The sequence below is a fragment of the Cyrtonyx montezumae genome, unplaced genomic scaffold (genome assembly GCF_038088225.1).
Source record: "Cyrtonyx montezumae isolate F1298 unplaced genomic scaffold, pur_monq_1.0 scaffold_2, whole genome shotgun sequence".
NCBI lineage: Eukaryota > Metazoa > Chordata > Aves > Galliformes > Odontophoridae > Cyrtonyx > Cyrtonyx montezumae.
Window position 1 is genome coordinate 67,099,612 of NW_027071936.1, and position 18,491 is coordinate 67,118,102.

At 57.6% G+C, this 18,491-nt stretch overlaps 2 protein-coding genes across 2 annotated transcripts; both read left to right on the forward strand.

Moving 5' to 3' along the window:
- Nucleotides 1–325: 325 nt before the first annotated feature.
- On the forward strand, nucleotides 326–2,438 carry EGR4 (early growth response 4). The gene is made up of 2 exons (XM_065736180.1): nucleotides 326–464; nucleotides 758–2,438. The coding sequence occupies exons 1-2, from the start codon at nucleotides 326–328 to the stop codon at nucleotides 2,029–2,031; spliced, it is 1,413 nt and encodes a 470-aa protein (XP_065592252.1). The 3' UTR covers nucleotides 2,032–2,438.
- A 4,576-nt stretch (nucleotides 2,439–7,014) lies between these two features.
- Nucleotides 7,015–16,811, forward strand: FBXO41 (F-box protein 41). Its single transcript, XM_065736181.1, has 12 exons — nucleotides 7,015–7,898; nucleotides 10,255–10,465; nucleotides 10,985–11,064; nucleotides 11,179–11,489; nucleotides 11,636–11,877; nucleotides 12,298–12,413; nucleotides 12,596–12,748; nucleotides 14,249–14,344; nucleotides 15,030–15,148; nucleotides 15,378–15,536; nucleotides 15,965–16,080; nucleotides 16,306–16,811. The coding sequence occupies exons 1-12, from the start codon at nucleotides 7,180–7,182 to the stop codon at nucleotides 16,366–16,368; spliced, it is 2,385 nt and encodes a 794-aa protein (XP_065592253.1). The 5' UTR covers nucleotides 7,015–7,179; the 3' UTR covers nucleotides 16,369–16,811.
- The last annotated feature ends 1,680 nt before the right edge of the window (nucleotides 16,812–18,491 follow it).

An 18,491-nucleotide genomic window follows, 5' to 3' on the forward strand; every position in this document is an offset into this window, starting at 1 on the left:
CACCCCCCTGCGTCACCCCAAGCATCCCCTGCATCACTCCGAGCATCCTGAGCGTCACGCCGGGTACCCACGGAGCGTCGCCCGGATAAACCCCCAAGAGATCAATCCTCCTGGAGCACCCTGAGCATCCTCTTCATAACCCTAAGCATCCTCCAGAGCATCCCAAGCACCGTCCGGATAACCCCAAGCAATCCCGAGCGTCACCTCGAGTACCGCAGAGCATCCTCTGGATAACCCCGAGCATCCCCGGAGCCAGCCCCTCCCGGCTCACCCGGAGCATCCCCCCAGCCCTCTCCATCCGATCCATCCCTGCATCCCCGAAGAGATGCTCAACGTGATGGATTTCTCCTGCTCGGATCCGCTGTATTCTAAATACGAGGAGAGCTGCGAGATGAAAGCCGGGGACCTGCAGGGCTTGGGGCAGCCTGAGCAGCAACTTCTGGCGGAGGCCGAATTCCTCGGAGGTAACGGCGGGGACGGGGGCACCCTGCCGGGACTGCATTCCTCAGCTGGGAACCGCGCACATCCCCTCCTCTGCCCCGCAGCCCCTGGCTGTGGGTCTGGTGGTGTACAGGGTGGGGGTTGGGGGTGAAGCCCAGGGCTCCCTGTGCATCCCGGGTGTGTGTATGTGTATGTGTGTTTGTGGGGGGGGGGGGGAAAGGGGGATCACGCAGTGACGCACCATCAGACTCCCACCATTCCCCCTCCTTATCTATACCCTGTCGTCTCTCTAACGCTGTCCCTTCTGCATCCCCAGGTGAGCTGCTGGAGTACCCCCCCCCGGGCAGCCAGCTGTCCCCCTCGCTCAGCTACACCGGCAGCTTCTTCATCAAGGCAGTGCCAGAGCACCCCCAGGACCAGGAGTCCCTCTTCAACCTGATGTCAGGCATCTTGGGCATCTCCCCCTTCTCCACCTCCGAGGGCCACCAAAGACACCTGGACGCGCTCTACCCCTGTCCCGAGGCAGCACCCGACCAGATGGACCTCTATTCCAGCTGCCAGCCTGAAATGAATGGCTCCATGCAAGCCCCCTTCGCCGAGCAGGGCTATGGCAGCTTCCCCTCTGCGGACGCCGTGCACCCTCTGCAGCCTCAGCCCTCCTTGGGAACCACCTCTCAGTGCTTCTTTGAGAGCAAGCTGCTGGACACCAAGCAGGACATCAAGCTGCCCTCCAGCTCAGCAGCTCTGGATAAGTTCAAAGCCCCCTGCGCCCAATGGGAGCCCGTCACCCCGCACCAAACCTTCCTGCCCGCTGGTTTCCATCCCACCGAGACCTTCCCACCTGGGGAGAGCGGCCAGGCCATGTTCCACCCGTTGGGCTCCAAGATGGAAAACGCTCTGAGCATCAGCTGCCAGGCAGAGCTCGCTGAGGATCCCTCCTGTTTCCCCAGCACCGGTTTGGGTTTTGGCTGCGAGACGGAGAGCTTCGCCGACACCAAAATCCAGAACCTCCCTGCCCAACTGATGCCGGATTTCGACTCTCCCTTGGCACAACCCGAGGTCCTTCCAGGTCTGATGGGCTCCACCGAGATCCTCCATCCCCACCCCTCTCCCTCCGTGCCCCCCACGGACTTTTTAGGCCACCCCGTGCCATCCTCCGTCCCCTCCCTTCTTCCCAACCCTCCTCCCTTGGCCGAGCCCAAGAAGAAGACGCGCCGTACCAAGTGCTCTTCCAAATGCTTCTGCCCCAAACCCCACGAGAAGGCCTTCGCCTGCCCCGTGGAGAACTGCGTGCGGAGCTTCGCCCGCTCCGACGAGCTCAACCGCCACCTGCGCATCCACACGGGACACAAACCCTTCCAGTGCCGCATCTGCCTGCGCAACTTCAGCCGCAGCGACCACCTCACCACCCACATCCGCACCCACACGGGAGAGAAACCCTTCTCCTGCGACACCTGCGGCCGACGCTTCGCCCGCAGCGACGAAAAGAAGCGGCACAGCAAAGTCCACCTGAAGCAGAAAGCGCGGACGGAGGAGAAGCTCAAAGGGTTGGGGCTCTTCTCGGTGGGTCTCTCCTTCAGCACGCTGTGAGAACCCGATGTTGGTGATGGGGGGCAGCGTTTCCCCCATACGGGACGTCCCACGGTGGGAGCAGCCTGGGGTGTGAGCGTCCTCGGGTGGCCCTGGAGATGGGGTGGCCATGGAGAAGGTGCCACGAAAGGAGCACCGGGAGGAGAGGTTCAGGCCGGGCGGTGCTGGACAGCGACTCCGAGAGTCACAGCGGTTGGAAAGGACCTCAGAGATCACCGCGTCCATCTTCCACCGAGGTTGTCCTCCATTCCCATCGAAATCAACACCTCCAGCCAACGGAGCCACCTCCAACCCGCAGAGGCTGACTCAGTCCTACAGCTCCTCTTTCCAAGGAGGAAAACAGGGGGAAAACATACTGTACAGAATGGGATTACCCACAGTTTTTATACCCACGGACACGTCACCCCGCTCCCGGTGCACCGAGCGTTTTCCCAATGGGAAGCGATGGCGGAGGAGCGGCGGTGCCCCTTCGGAACGGTGATGTCGTTCATTATTATCACGAATATTGTCAGAAGAACATCAGGACTATCGCAGAGTTGTGTCTATTTTTATAATTAAAGATTGCTTCTAAGCCGAGCTCTCTCTCTCTCTCTCTCTCTCTCTCTCTCTCTCTCTCTCTCTATCTCTATCTCTGTGCCTTTCAAAACCATCGCAGGCAGCCAACAGCGGTGCGATTTCTGCTGCGTTTTATTTTTGACCTTTAGCTGCCACGTCATAAAAACAAAGAAGTGCCCAAATCTCTGAGCGTCAGCAGGGATGGAAAACCCATCAGCGGGGGATGGTCTTGGTCCCCATATCACACGGTGGGCATCTCTGTCCCAAGGTGGAGCGGGGAAGGGGCCCTCAGCAGCAAGGACGCTGTGGCTCTGCGGATGCTGTGCCCCGGGCACCAGCCCAGCGCTGCTCCTGGAGGGATTTGTCCTACTTGGAGCCCCGCAGTCAGCTCAGCCTCAGGCGGCCCCGACCCGCGGTCCCTGCGGTATTTTGGGGGTGTGCTGTGGGAAGGAGGTGTGGATGCAGCATCCCGGGGGTCTCGGTGAGAGCGGTGGAAAGGACGTGTCCCCCTGGGCACCAGCAAGGATTGGGTAGAGGGGGAATTGGGGAAACACACGGCCCCGCTCCCCCCTTTGGGCCTCAGGGATCGAGGTTCATTTTCTCCTCGTTACCATCCCAGAGATCCGCCCCACAACTGCGTTACAGAGGAATAGAGATTTCCCCTTCCATCCTCTGTATCCCTCAGCCCTTCGCTGGCACCCGGGCTGGAGCATGAACACGAGGAACGCCGTTATCCCACATCTGTGCCCCACAGAACCCCACTCCATGGGGTGGCCGTGGGTGGGAGATGAGGTTGGGAACGTGGACAGAGGATCCTCCAGAACTGCAGAGAAATGGGATGGGGCCAATTGTACCTGATACCCCAAAGCTCAGGCCCCCCTCACATGGCACCCAAGGGTGTTGGGGTTTCGTGGGGATGGGGACTGTTGCTTTTCTCACCACGCCATCTCCCCAGATTTTCCACCCAAGCCATTCTTTGATACTGGACCATGACCCAGCCAGGACTGTACCAAGGGCAGAACGATGACCGAGGTGTGTGACTCAGGACAAAGCCGGGCACTCAGGGACCTCAGTGTTTGGGGACCAAGCCAGGATGTTTGGGGACCAGATTATGACCAAGCTGAGGAGAGACCTGGATCACTCAGGTTCTGGATGGGGGACCAAGCTTGGGGACTGCGTCTGGGAGCTGGGATACCAAACACAGGGGCTCAGGGACCAGAGCAGGACTGAGCCATGTTCCCTGCACCCACAGGTGGGGGGAAGCAGCGATGCTGTGGGGGGGGGAGGGGGGGGGGGGAAGGGGCGATCCCAGGCGGGTGCTGCCGGGGGCAAGACATGGCTCTGGGGGGACAGAGGAGGGGAAGGGCGAGGGCAGAGGGGATGAGAGGATGGGGAATGCGGGTGCCGCATGGCAGCGAAGCCCGGCGGAGGGCCCGTGGTGTTCGTGGGGAGACAGGCAGAGGGAGCTGTGCGGGAGGAAAGCAGCAGCGAGCGGCACTCCGAGCTGCAAAGGAGGAGGAGGAGGAGGAGGAGGCGGCGGCTGCGGGTGCTCCATCCTTCCGTCCCTCCTTCCTCCATCCCTCATCTCTCCATCCATCCCTCCATCCTCCTCCCGCTCCCCATGCGCAGCCCCCCCTGAGCACCCGCTCCCTCCTCCCAGCGGGGCCTTCAGCCTCTACCCTCCCTCCTCCTCCTCCTCCTCTTCCTCCCGCCCCCCCCGCCCCCCCCACACATCTCTCCCCCCCCCGCTCCCTCTCCTTCCCCGGCCCCATGGAGGTGCTGCCCGCGGAGAGCCGGGGGCCGGGGGCCCCGCATCTCTCCTCCTCGACAAAGCCCTGAGCCGCTCCGCAGCCGCAGCCTTTGTGCACTGGGGCGGGTGGGCGCTCCCCGAGCCCCCCACCCCGCACTTATCCTCGAGGATAAGGGGAAAGGGGAGAGAGATGCTGCCCTCGCCGGAGGAGCCCGGGGAAGCAGGTATGGGGCAGAGGATGCTGCGCTGGGCGGGGGTGGTTTGGCCCCAAAGCACGGGGGGACGCGATGGGGACAAAGCTGGGAGGAGAGGGGGGCCCCGCTGCTTGCCCCCACCCTGCCGTCACTGCAGCCCTAAGGATGGGGACCAGAATCCCACGCCCACCCCCCTCCCGCCAAGCAGGTGGAGATCGATGGTCCTTTCATTTGATTTTTGATTATTTATCCTTTTTTTTTTTTTTGGGGGGGGGGGAGGGAGAAACGGGGCGGCGGGGGGGGGGAAATAAGGCTAAACAATGCGAAGAAAGGCTCCATGATGGATCGCAGGTAGCAGAGCCCGAGCAGCCCACAGCTGCGGGGATTTCTGCCATCCCTGAGAGCGCTGCCCAGCTCGGGGTGCTGCGGGGGGAGGAGGAAAAGGTGGCGAGGGGAGGGGGGTGGGGGGGGCGGTGGTCCCCTTCAGTCTTTTTGGGGTGGGAAGGAGGAAGGTTCGCATGGACCCACGGTTGGGACCATGCGGCGTTCAGAGCCGCCTGTGCTGGACGGTGGCTCAGGGCTGGGGGGACACAGGGCGAGAAAAGGATCGGGTACCCCGGGAGAGGCGGGCAGCAATCCAGGCCTGGAACATCAGCAGCACAGGCACGATGCTGTGGCCCCGGTCCTAAGGCAGAAAAAGCGCTTTATCATCCCACCAAAGGCTCCCGATGGAAACCAAGTCCCCGGTCGGCTTTGTGCTGGGTGGGCTCCGGCTCAGCCAGGCGGGGTTAACGTGCTGGGATGCGTTTTGTAACGACCCCGAGAGACAAACCAGGCCAGCTGACGGCTGCAGGGCAGCTCCACACATCCTCCCAGCACATCTCCGGTGTGGTTTTATTATTGGTAGTATTATATTTTTTGCGTGGATTTCTTTCCCTTCTCGATTTTCCCCTGTAAGAAAAATGGTTTGGAGGGGTGTGCTGAGCCATAGATGGCTCTGAGCCATCCTAGGGACGAGCACGGGTGAAGGTGCTGTTGGTGGATTATCCCCTCAAAGCTCCACGGTTTTGGGGCACGGAGGGGCTCGGGAGGGGTCTTTAGGGAGATGGGAATTACCCTTTGCAGTTTGCTGCACTCACACTGGGTCCCCTCAGTGCTCTGGGGAGGGGAACCACCACGGCATCTCTCTGGGGCAGAAACACGCTGTTTTATTTCAAGCTGGAACGCCGTGCTGGGTCAGTGGTTTCGTACACAGTGACAACCTGAAATAATTAAACCAAATTCCTCGAGAGAAAGAGAGAGAGAGAGAGAGAGAGAGAGAGAGAGGAGGAGGCAATAGCCAGGTGCTCCCAGCATTTCAGCTGGCTTCTCCCATTTCCCAAGGGCTTGGTTCCCCTTTGATACTTAGGATGGTTTGGGAGCAGGAGATGACCCAGGTCTCCATGGAAACCCTCCCTGCAGCACTGCAGCGTGGGGGTCCAACAGCCCTGGGGAGAGGTTTGAGCCCCAAATCCTCAAGAGGAGTGGGATCTCGAGATGTGTGGAGTCACAAGGTGATGCCATCCTTCATTTGGGGATGTCCCACCTTCACGTCACACCTTTGGGGAAAGGCTACGTGTATATGTCCGAGCAGCAAACAGGCAGAACCCTGATGGGTCTGGGTGGAAACCGGGCAGTGATGAGACCTAATGGTAGTGCTGAAGGGATGGAGAAGTAACTGTGGGAGACAAATCCTGTTGTGAAGCTGAATGGGCTGATGTAGAAGGACTGAGTCACCCTATGCTGCAAGGAGGTGAGACCCATCTGGACACAGGGATGCTCCTAGGGCTGGAGATCCCTGGTGCTACAGAGGCTGTTTGCACCATGCTTGCGCAGGAAAGCACGTGGAACAGCTCTCAGCAGCAAACTCAGGGCCAATGGACAGAGATTTCCCATGGGTTACCCACCTTCCCCATGACTGTGAATCCTCCCAAAGGCTGTGAGCTTTCAAAACGTTCACAAGGGTTGTGCACCTTCCAAAGAGCTTTGGATTTTCTCAAGGGTTGTGCATTTTCACAAGGGGGGTGGATCTTACCAAAGGTTGTGGATCTTCCCAAGGGCTGGGGAGCTTCCCAAGGGTTGGGTACTTTCCCAAAGGTTATGGATCTTCCCAAGGGTTGGAGAGTTTCCCAAGGGTTGGGAACCATCCCAAAGTTTGTGGATCTTCCCAAGGGTTGGGTACCTTCCCAAAGGTTGTAGATCTTCCCAAAGGTTATGGCTCTTCCCAAGGGTTGTGGGTCTCCCCAGGCACTGCTCACTTTCTTGAGTGCTGTGTACCATTCCCAGGGTTGTGCATGAATGGGAGAAACGTGGGAGGGAAGGATGGATGCAGAGAGGGAACTGAGAAGAACCAAGGGAGGACTTTTGAGGACCCACCATCCCTGTGTCGCTAACCTCCCTCTCCCTTCCAGTGCCCTGCACCACCCGATGCTGACATCCCACAAGACTTGCTGGAATCCCGCTCCTCTCCCAGCGACCCCACTCCACCATGTGGATCTGCAACCCCACCACCCAGCGTTCCCCAACCCATTCTCCATTCCACCCGTCCGTCTGTCCCACGCCATGAGCAGCGCTGCACAGTTTCCCTGCGCTGGGGCACGTAGCTGAGGGATGGCCTCGCTGGACCTGCCCTACCGGTGTCCGCGGTGCGGGGAGCACAAGCGTTTCCGCAGCCTCTCCTCACTGCGGGCGCACCTGGAGTACAACCACACCTACGAGACCCTCTACGTCCTCTCCAAGACCAACAGCATCTGCGATGCCGCCGTCTTCCCGTTGGCCGCCGATGGGGCCTTGCTGACGCCGGCCGCCCGGCGGGACTACTTTGAGAGCACCTCTTTCCAAGGCAAAGAGCAACGCTTCTCCTGCGACCTCGTCCCCGCTGAGGAGTTGGAGCCGGCTCCATCCTCCCCTTCGCCTCGTTATGTCCACGAGATTGAGATCCCATTGACTGAGATCTTCACCCGGAGCAAGGCTGTGGCTCCAGCCCCAACGCCGCCAGCCGCTATGGATGCAGCCTACGAGGAAGGCTTGGCTCGCTTGAAGATCCGCGCCTTCGAGAAGCTGGAGGTGGACAAGAGGCTGGAGAAGCTGACGGAGGAGGTGGAGCAGAAGATTGCCTCGCAGGTTGGCCGGCTCCAGGTGGAGTTGGATCGCAAGAGCTCGGAGCTGGAGAAAGCCAAGCAGGAGAGCCTGCGGCTCAGCCGGGAGAAGCAGGAGCTGGAGGACCGCGCGTCCGAGCTGTCCCGCCAGGTGGACGTCAGCGTGGAGATGCTGGCCTCGCTCAAGCAGGACCTGGTGCAGAAGGAGCAGGAGCTCACCCGCAAGCAGCAGTGAGTGCTTTGTTCCTTCCCCATGCTGTGGGGTGGCAGGAAGTGAGCCCTGATAGGGAGCCCAATGCTGTCACCGAACAATGCCCATTAGCACCATCCCTCATTAGGGTTTGCATCTTCCTCCACACGCAGATCTGAGCTCTTCCATGTCCACAACCAATCTCTCATGGCCAAGGCCCACCAGAGCACCAACGCATGGCCAAACTGGGGATGCATGTGGCCATCCCCCTGGGGATACATGTGGTCAGCTACAGGACATGGTGGCAGCCATGCTGCTCCAACAGGTGTCCCCCAAAATCAGGGCTGGGTCCCCACTCTGGCCTACAGCTGAGTCATGTTTATGCTCATGGCCATAAGGATGAAGGTGTCCCACCTTGGCCATGCCTAATTCATGACTGTTCTCCCAGAAGGAGAGTGGTGTAACCTGAGCAGTAATAGCTCAACTTGCTGTTTAAGACTGTGGCATTGCCCTCTTCATTTTCATCCCACATTGCCCATTTAAACCCCTCTTCCCACTCCAGTACTGTTCCAGAGATTCCTCCAGTCAAGCTTGGGGTCCTTTTGCCCATCAGTGTCTCTCAACTAAACAGGACCTTGTTACTCAAGAGTTTCTTAGCAAAGCTGGAGGTCGTGGCAGTGTCTATAAAGTCAGTGAGGATCAGGTTAATGGGGGCAGTACAGTTGTGCTGGACTGGGAGCACCGGTGGGATTCTTCGAGGACCTGTCTTCTTCTCAGTGTCTTTTGGACATTTATTAATGATTTTGTCTCCAAAATAATGACTGTGGGTAGGAAACAGTGCTCGTGTCCATGGGATTTGCTGGTGCTGGGGATGGTCCTGGCATGCAGAATAACTCTTGTTTGGGAGGTGTATGTGTACAGGCCAGGAGGTTTGAGGGCTGCCATCAGCTGCCCCATGGGTGTTGTCCAGGGGCAGCTCTGGGATGTGCAGCAGAAGGACAAGAGCCAATGGCATGGACAGCTCTGGAGCAGGGCCTGGAGAGACATGAAACATAGCAGACAGAGGCTGGCCAATGGTTCAGACATGGTTTATCCAGTTCACAGGCACTGTTTCCCCCTAAGAACCCAGTTTATACTCCAAAGCCACCTCTTGGATCTGCATCTCCTCAGAGAAATCCTCCTGCCCATCCACCATCCCATAGGTCTTATATGGCCACAAGATCCCCCTGGCTTAGATGAATATTTCCAGGAGGATATAATCAGCTACGAGGTAGGAAGCTCACAGCACCCAGCAACATCCCAGAGCCCTTGGTTGGTGACATCTATTGCTTGCACCATCAGTTCTGCTTGCACCTCAGCTCTGCTGGCTTTGCTGAGGATGTTTTTCTACCCGCTCCATGGGAATGAGAGATGCAAGATAGCCATCAGCATCTCCTTACACCGCCGGCCGCTTGCCAGCACCCTGTTTGCTTTCCAAAGCTCCAGGGCACCTCGCCAGGAAGTCTTCCCAAATTATTGCTGCTGAGCTTGCTCTGCAAAAGGCAGGGTTAGGGGCAATTAATTGGTCATTAAATGGCAATTAATAACCGATGGCGTGAACTGCGTCTCGATGGGCTGCCTCCTTTTCTTCTTCCTCTCTGTGCTTCGGTTCAGCTCAGTGTGTGCGTGTGGTCGGGTGTATTCGTGTTTCTGTGGTGCTTCTGCATGCAAGCGTGGCTCTGCACATGTGTGCGTGATGCGTGTGTGGGTTTGCTCAGCAGCTGTGCATGCCTGGGTGTGCAAGCGTGCATCTGCAGTGTGTTTGATGCATGTGCCTATAGCAGCACCTCAGCAGGGCAAACCTCGCTTGCTTGGGTCCATCCATTGGCTCAAGGGCCCCAAGCTCCTGCTAATTAATGATAACACATTAATGACGGTACCTATGAGGCTCTGCACCTTCTGGGCTAAACAGGGTATAAAGTTGAGCAAGATTCAGACTGCAGTCTGCCCTTCTCAGATGAAGCAGAGTACTATCCTCCATCATCATGCTAAGCCATCACCATCCGTGCTACGACGTCACCGTCCATGTCACACTGTCACCGTCCCTCTCCCTCTGCTCCATGGCATGCCTGGCCCCAGTCCGGGCAGCACAGGATTGGTTGGGACCGTACATCCCAGCAGAGGCACTGAGAATGTTAGATCCTCCAAAATGAGGTGGTCACATCCATCCTGCGTACAAGAGCACCCCCTGCTCCCCAGCGTGCCAGAATTAGCCCCAAATCAGGCCGATCACGATGCATGTGAGCTACTGCTGGGCCAGGTGGAGCTGCTCAGTGGGACTGAGCAGAAAAAGACCCACTGAGTGGGAAAAGACCCACAGGGTGGGGATGAGTGTCACCCACTGTCCAACCCACGCAGGGAGGTGCTGCAGATCGACCAGTTCCTGAAGGAGACGGCCGCCCGCGAGGCCAATGCCAAGGTGCGCCTGCAGCACTTCATCGAGGAGCTGCTGGATCGGGCGGACCGGGCCGAGAAGCAGCTCCAGATCATCAGCAGCAGCTGTGGCACGACCCCAAACGGCAGTTTAGGACGCTGCGGCACGCCGGGCGCTAAGGCCGCCGGCCGACCGGTACCTGCGCGGGCTCAGGCACGACCATGTGGCTTCTCTGGTGGATCTAAGGGCTTCAGTGGGGAGGCTGTGGGGACATACATGGGGATGGGGGAGGGGATTCAGTAGTGGTCTCGGTTGGTGTCTGGTTGCTGCACGCTGTGAAGACGCATGGGGGATGATGCCAGAGATGCATCTGGGACAGCCCAGAACACTGGATGAGGGGGGACAGCCTCAAATCGCACCAGGGGAAGTTCAGGTTGGGGACTAGGAAAAATTTCTTCTCTAAAAAGAGTGGTGGGTTAGGATTAGGGTTAGGGACGGGCTGCCCAGGGAGCCACTATCCATGGAGGTGCTCAGGAATCATGGGGATGTGGCACTGAGGGACATGGTCAGCGGGCACTGGGGCATGGGCTGGGGTGGGACTTGATCTTAGAGCTCTTCTCCAATCGTAACGACTCTGTGAGTTTGAATCCACCCACATTTCTTGCATCTGATGGATTTCTCCATGTTGGCTCCTTCTCTCCTTTCTCCCTACAGAGAGAGCGGCACCTGGGGCTGGGGGCAGCCATGCACGGCCCCTATGCCATTCCCAACCAGCGCTCCTCCTCCAGCACTGGGTGAGTGCCCCGTTTGGGTTTTTAATGGGCCATCATGGGAAGAGAACATCCACCCTGGGGTACCCTTGGGGGATGATGACGATGAGCACTGAGGTTGGACATCGCCAACCCCAGGGCTTCGAGCCGGGCCAAAGCGGTGTCACAGAGCTCGGGCTGCTACGACAGCGACAGCGCGGAGCCGTGTCCCACTGACGACACCGCCGACGGACATCCCTACGTGGCGCGGGACGGCGGTCGGGGCTCGGGGCTTCGACGTCAAGCCATCCAAAATTGGCACCGCCGACCCTACCGCAACAGCACGGAGGGAGAGGAAGGCGATGTGTCCGACGTTGGATCCCGCACCACTGAGTCGGAGGCTGAGGGGTGGGAGCCAGAGGCGCCCGGCATCGCCGCGTCCCGGACCGCTGGCAGCTGTCGGCTGACGGGTGAGACTGCGCTGCGGGGCTCAAGGATGGGAAGGATGCACGGAGGGGATGGGATGTCACCGTGACGGGCAATGTAAACGCGTGTGCTTTTGGGTTGTCTTTCTTTTTCTCGACTCCACGTGGCACTGATGGGCCCTGTCCCACAGCCAGGTCCGAGGGGGCTATGAGCAAGGGGGGCCGGCTGGAGAGGGGCAGCCCAGGCCACTCCAGCGAGGTGATCAGCCCTGAGATCCTCAAGATGCGGGCAGCTCTCTTCTGCATCTTCACCTACCTGGACACCAAGACCCTGCTGCGGGCAGCCGAGGTGTGCAAGGACTGGAAGTTCGTGGCCCGGCACCCGGCCGTGTGGACGCGGGTGCTGCTGGAGAACGCCAGGGTCTCCTCCAAGGTATGGACACAGGGGTGGTCCAGTCTGGGGTGAGACCGCAGAGGTGTCCTCCCTCCAGAAGGACAAAGCCATCCTGCTGGCTTGTGCTCCGTGTCCACGTGTGTGGGGTTCCTGGTGTCACCATCAAAGGGACATCAGTGAACGCATTGATGGGTGCGCTCATGCATGAGTGTTTACGGGCACGGGTTCACCTGTGTGCACATTTCCACTCTGCACTCACACCCACCCATAGCTCTACGCATGATTTAGTCTACACGTTCTCTTACATGTGCATTTTCATACACTTCTGGCAGAAACACCCACGTGTGTGCATGTCTGCACTGCGGGGTGTGCACAAAGGCCTACCCCTGATAGCCAAGGGTGGGTGGTGTGGGACATCACCGAGGATACCCCCGCGTGACGGACACCCCTGTCCCCCAGTTCCTGGCCATGCTGTCCCAGTGGTGCACCCAGATGCACTCCCTCACCCTCCAAAACCTCAAGCCACGCCAGCGGGGAAAGAAGGAGAGCAAGGAGGACTACATGAAGAGCACACGGTGAGTCCACGCGATCCCGGGCACCCCCAGCACCACTTCAGGGCTGATGATGTCCCATGAGCACCGACATCTTCTCTCCATTGACGGCTCCCACTGTGGGTTTTGGGCACCGACACCAACACCCACAGTTCACATCACCTTCCGTGGATTTCCAGCAGCTGATCCTGCCTCCATCCCCACAGGGGCTGCCTGGAAGCTGGGTTGGAGTCCCTGCTGAAGGCGACGGGCAGCAACCTGCTGATCCTACGCATCTCACACTGCCCCAACGTGCTGACCGACCGCTCGCTCTGGCTGGCCAGCTGCTACTGCCGGGCTCTGCAGGCTGTCACGTACCGGTAAGCCTGGCCTACACAGATCCTGCAGTTCCCCACTGGGAGATGACAGGGAGTATCCCTGCAGTGTGCTGGGACCCTTTCTGGTCCATTCCCATCAAGGCATTACAAACCCTGCTCGTTTGGCCCAGCTGAACATGTGGCTGCGGTGTTGGTACGGGGGCACTGCTTTATGTGAGAGAAGGGCTAAGAGATTCATCAAAACTGGGTCCCAGTGAGGTTTCACCTGATGAAGTCACCTCATGGTTTCCTAATAGGGAGTAGAGAATTTTGGGTCCCTTTGTCTGGGGTTGTAAGTAGATGATGTTTAACGGACCTTCCAACCTAAGCCATTCTATGGTTCTATGACTCTGTCATGGAAATGAGGAATGGATCTGCTATGGAATCACAAAGAACTGACTTGGAGACCTTGTCCAAGAGCGAGGACACGAGGTCCATGACAGTGCCCAGGTCCTGGAAGATATCACAGGCTGCTCCTCAGGCTTGGCCACTTCTCAAAGTCTTCCAAGTGTGCTCAAGGGGCTGCCTCATGTTGAACCAAGTGAGCTTGGCTGCAGCTCTCGTAACCCCACACTGTGAGACAGCCTGGTGCCTCCAGGTTTAACCCAAACATTCATCCATTGCCCTTCCAAAGGCGTTAGAGCGAGTCCAAGCACCTGGCACGTCGTTAGCCTGTGATTCTGACTCATGCTCTAATTAACCCGTCACACTCACAAGGGGCTCTTGGCAGGTGCCTTCAGAGGAGATGTGTGAAATGGTCACGATAACACCCACCGCTTATTTTTAGGCTTGCCTGAAGTTTCAAAGTAGGTTATTCCAAGTTAGGAAGTGTGGGAAGGAACAGTATGGAGAGGCATCAGTATGGCTTGATGATCTCAGGACACTGGTCTCTGGCATTGGTCCTCCTTTGACTCAGTTCAATGTGCCAATGGTGTCAGTGAATGATAGCATCATTAAGGTTGGAAAAGACCTCTAAGATCCCCAAGTCCAACTCCAACCCATCCCTACCATGCCCACTAAACACAACCCCACGTGTGACATTGAAGCTTCCTCTGAGCCTGTGGCTTGGGCAAAAATGCTGAGTATCTCATGATAAAACTCCACCACGCTGTTACACGTGTCCAGCAACATCCCATGAGGCTATCCTGATACCTCCAAGAACACCACAGTGGCCAACAACCCCGTGCAGATGTGGTGGCACAGCCACCCATCAATTGAAATGTCCACACTACCCTCTCATCCCTTCCCTGCACAGCTGACAAGTGAGACCATTCCAATGGGAGGGAAGACTTCAACCTCCACCTTCATCAGTCAGCCTCCCCTTCAGCCTCACCTCTAAACTCAAGTTCAGCCTCACCTTCGTTTTTCTTGACATTTTACATCTGTCAGCACCACTCCTGATGGAAATGGTTGTGTTTTGGTCGTATGTGATGACTAGATACAGCTCCTGGGGCAGCATCACTGCCAGCTGGGCCCACCAGGTGTATTCTATGTCCTTTCCAGGAGCTCTACAGACCCCGTGGGTCATGAAGTCATCTGGGCCCTTGGGGCAGGCTGCAGGGACATCATCTCTCTCCAAGTCGCACCTCTGCATCCCTGGTAAGAGCCACACTGGGGCTAGTGGGGGCTACACTGAGCATGAGGAGACCACCAAGCTGGGGAGAAATTGGGTGCCAGATCCACACTGGCTTGTGGGATCCTTGTGAGTTGAACGATCCTGGAGACCATTCTGGGGGATGAGGAGCTCAGTCTCACCCCTTGTTGCAAAGATAGAGAGCTGTTGAATAGAGGCACCTCCTTCCCAAGCCAGAAATGTTTTGCAGAGGCTGAACACCAAACATTAAACACTTGTCTGAGCTCTTCACTGCTTATGTAAGAGCAGCTCTGAAGGGCTGGGATGTCTGCAAAGGGTCTAGACTCACTGCCTGGGAGGTGGCTGCAGTTTCTCTCTCTTTTGGGTCATGAAGACACTGGAGGTTTCCCACTCTGCAGCATCCAGACGCTCATGGCTCAGGAGACACTGTAAACAGGATTAGCTGGGGCACCAGGCAGGTTACTCACCTCTGTGCCACAGAGATGCCTCCAGGGCATTTCCCCCCATCCCAGGAGGTTGTTGTGACAGCGTGTGCTCCACCAGCCTCCATCGAGGTGTGCGGAAGGGGTCTCAGCCAGCACAAGAAGCTGAACGTCAATCCCCGCTGACTTGTTTCCTCAAGGAGCTCTTGTGGTTGGAGCTGAGCTTCCCTACCAGCCCTCCCCAGCTCTCCCCTCTTCCTCTCCCCAGCCAGCAGCCAACGCGTTTCAGCAACCGCTGCCTTCAGATGATCGGGCGGTGCTGGCCGCACCTGCGGGCGCTGGGCATCGGCGGGGCCGGCTGTGGCGTCCAAGGCCTGGCATCCTTAGGTAGGTGGCTCTCCTCCAACGGGACAGGGAGAAGGGGACCTTACTGAGGGCACAGTACATCTCCCTGCGAGATGCCCTGTGATAATCTCAATGGGCAAGTCCACTCCAATGACTGTGGGTGGGCACTGCTCCTCCTTGTTGCCACCCATTCCTCCTTGTGCCTCGTTCCCATCAGTTGTCCCCAGCCCTTCCCCATAGGATGCTGACAGTGAGTTCTTTGACCTTCCAGCCCGAAACTGCATGAGGCTGCAGGTCCTGGAGCTGGACCACGTGGCAGAGATCAACCAAGAGGTTGCAGCGGAGATGTGCCGAGAGGGGCTGAAGGGGTTGGAGATGCTGGTGCTGACATCCACGCCCGTCACCCCCAAAGCCCTGCTGCACTTCAACAGTGAGTAGCAGAGCTGGTGGAGAAGGGACACAGAGCTGTTCGTTGACTAAAAAGGCCATCAGATAAAAACATCTGGTGGGACCTTCCAGCCCCACCGGGAAGAACGCTCCATTGACAGTGGGAGGTGCTGGGAACTCTGTGGTGGAAGGTTTCTAAGGGGAGAATCAACAACCCTCTGTCAGGGACGGGTCAAGAAGAGCTGGGAGAAAACCCCTCTGGTTGGAAAAAAGTTTCCCAAGGAAGAGGTGGCACTAATGAAATGGGACAGGACAACTGCAGTTCGCCTTGGAGGCACTGAGAGTGGGTTCACTCCTTCACCAGGATGATGCTTCCCCAAATACATAATGACGAGTTGTAGAGTAAATCCCAGATGTTGAGGAAGCTGTCCCCAGAGTCATGGCAAATCCAGGCGGTGTCTTTGCTTCCAGGTGTGTGCCGGAACCTGAAGTCCATTGTCGTGCAGGTGGGCATTGTGGACTACTTCAAGGAGCCCCACAGCCCCGAAGCCAAGAAGATGTTTGAAGAAATGGTCAGCAAACTCCAGGTAAAGGATGCTGGTTCCAGGTCACCCACATGCCAGCCCAGAGTTGGCTTCAAGGGCATGGGATTAGGAGGCATTGAGGCAGTCCCGCAAGGAAGCAGGTCCCCATAGGATGTAGGTGGTGGGGATGGGACCCCCATGGGTTGCATACAAGATGTTCTCCCCTTGCTGGCCCCACAGGGCTGGTGCTGGCTCCCACACCACTCCCACCCTCTGCTCCTCTTCCAGGCCCTGAGGAAAAGACCCGGCTTCTCCAAGATCCTACACATCAAGGTGGAAGGAGGCTGCTAGACCTTCAGGGAACCACGAAGCACATTCCCTCTCCTGCCCTGTGGAGCCAGAGGCCCTGCACAACCAAACCCACCGCCGCAGCTCCTCCGTTGCTGTTGGAGCTCGGGGATGCCGGCCCATGCACAAAACCCCAAACTCTTGCAGGCCTTAGCGAGCAGCCGGCGCTCGCCCCAGGGCCGGCTCACAAACGTGTCACGGGTGAGAAGGTGCTACTTCTGGAAATTCTTCAGCTGTCCAAAGGGGCAGGTCCGTGCTGTTTCCCAGGAGGGAAGATGGCTTCGAACCCCACGGCTGCTCATTGCCAAGGATCCTTGTTTGAGGAATGCCTTTTTCTCGGACCTCTCGATGTTTGCGGGGCTGTTTGTTGGCGTGGAGGGTGAGGGTGGCTCAGCCCATCCCTTGGGCTCTTTGCAGAGCACTGTGCTCAGTGCATCTCTGCTGCAGTGTCCCTGTTCCTTCCATGGGCCAGTGGATGTGGGGTGGGAAGGGCTGTTCCTGCAGGGTTCCCGTTCACTTTCATTTCATTTATTTGAGAGAGGAGCACCCAAACATGGGTAAATGCTGCCCAGAAACCGACAGCCACAACAGCACAAGCCTGGATGGCACAGCAACATCCTGGGGCTGTAGGAGCCAGAGGACATTGGGAACAATGGTTGCTCTGCAGAGGTCTCCATCCTCTCCACTCAACCCTTCTGCCAAGGCAATAAACCATCACCTCCCACATCCTCGTCCACCAGGAAACACGGATCAGGCTCCCGTCCCCACCAACACCCACTGGAGCAAGTCATTGTGTGGAAAGAGTAACTGGCATGGGACCCACCTTTGCCACCTCATGGGGGCAGCCTGAAGGAGAAACCTTGGCCAAATTATCTTGAGATCCAAAGCAGATGATGGAAGCACCAGCCCAACTGCCCTGGTAGAGCCCAAATCTATGTCCATGGCTTATTTTATTTCTGCTTTTTCCTCCTGGCTATCTTCTTCCATCAAGGACCTAATCTCCCTCCCCCTCCCACTTCCACTCATCTTTTTTTTTTTCCTAAAGGAAAAAAAGGCTCCTGAAAGACAAACAACAGGGTAAGGTGTCTCCATCCTCAGCCCTAGTGAGAAGATGCCAGAGGTCCCCAGACCATGGGAAACACTTGTCACAGCACTGCCAGCAGCAGGGACACGTCCTTAACTGCAGCTCCCCACCATCCCACGCCTCAACCAGGCGTGCTTGGAAGCTGAAAGCCAACTGGGAAAAGCAGATTTGAGGAGGATTATCCCCCTCTCCTGGGACACTGCTGAAGGTTTTGGTGCCTGTTGGCTATGGGGCTGCTCGTGGTGCACGCGTGGCTGCTACGAGCCAGCTCTTCCCAGAGTATCTCCCCACCCTATCGCCCTGCTGGGTGACGGGCTGCCATGGAGCATCTATAGACCCATCCTGGTACCACCATCCTCAAGACAACATGAGAGTATCAGACTTCAGCCTGGAGCTCCCACCGTGCTGGGAACCCACAGGAACCCTAAAAACACCCAAATCACCAAGGCTGGTGGTGGGCTGGGGGCAGCTGCAGCCCCTCCAACTCCAGAATACCATTCCACCCACTCTTTGTTCCATCCATGTTGTCTCTCCCGAAGCAGGGTAGGGTTGCATGCCTTTTTTTTTCGGCTGTAACCCCTGATATGAAGCACCTGAAGTCCCCCACTAACAGCGGCCTTCCAGGAGAAGGCTGCTCCCCACACACACCAAACTCAAGAACCCAAAAACTGCCTGCAAGAAACTACCACGTCCTGGGGACAAGATCCAACAGGGATTACCTCCACCCCAGAGAGGCCTGCACACGTATATTCCGGGGGCACAAGAAGCAAGGGACATCCTGACCAGCAAAAAAAACCCACTGACCACCAAAGCTTTGGCCCCATGTGCCACTTTGCCACCATCCCACAAGCGTGGCCCTGGTGGAGGCATCGCCATTGGAAGCGGCGCAAAGACTTTGTGAAATTCCCTTCAAAGAAACAAAGTTAAGTATTTATTTCTATAAAAAACAAAGAAGAAGAAAAAAAAAAGATTTTAAAGGAAAATTATATACTCCGCATGTTTATACGCTCTATGCTTAAAGACTATCCCATGGGAGGGCCGT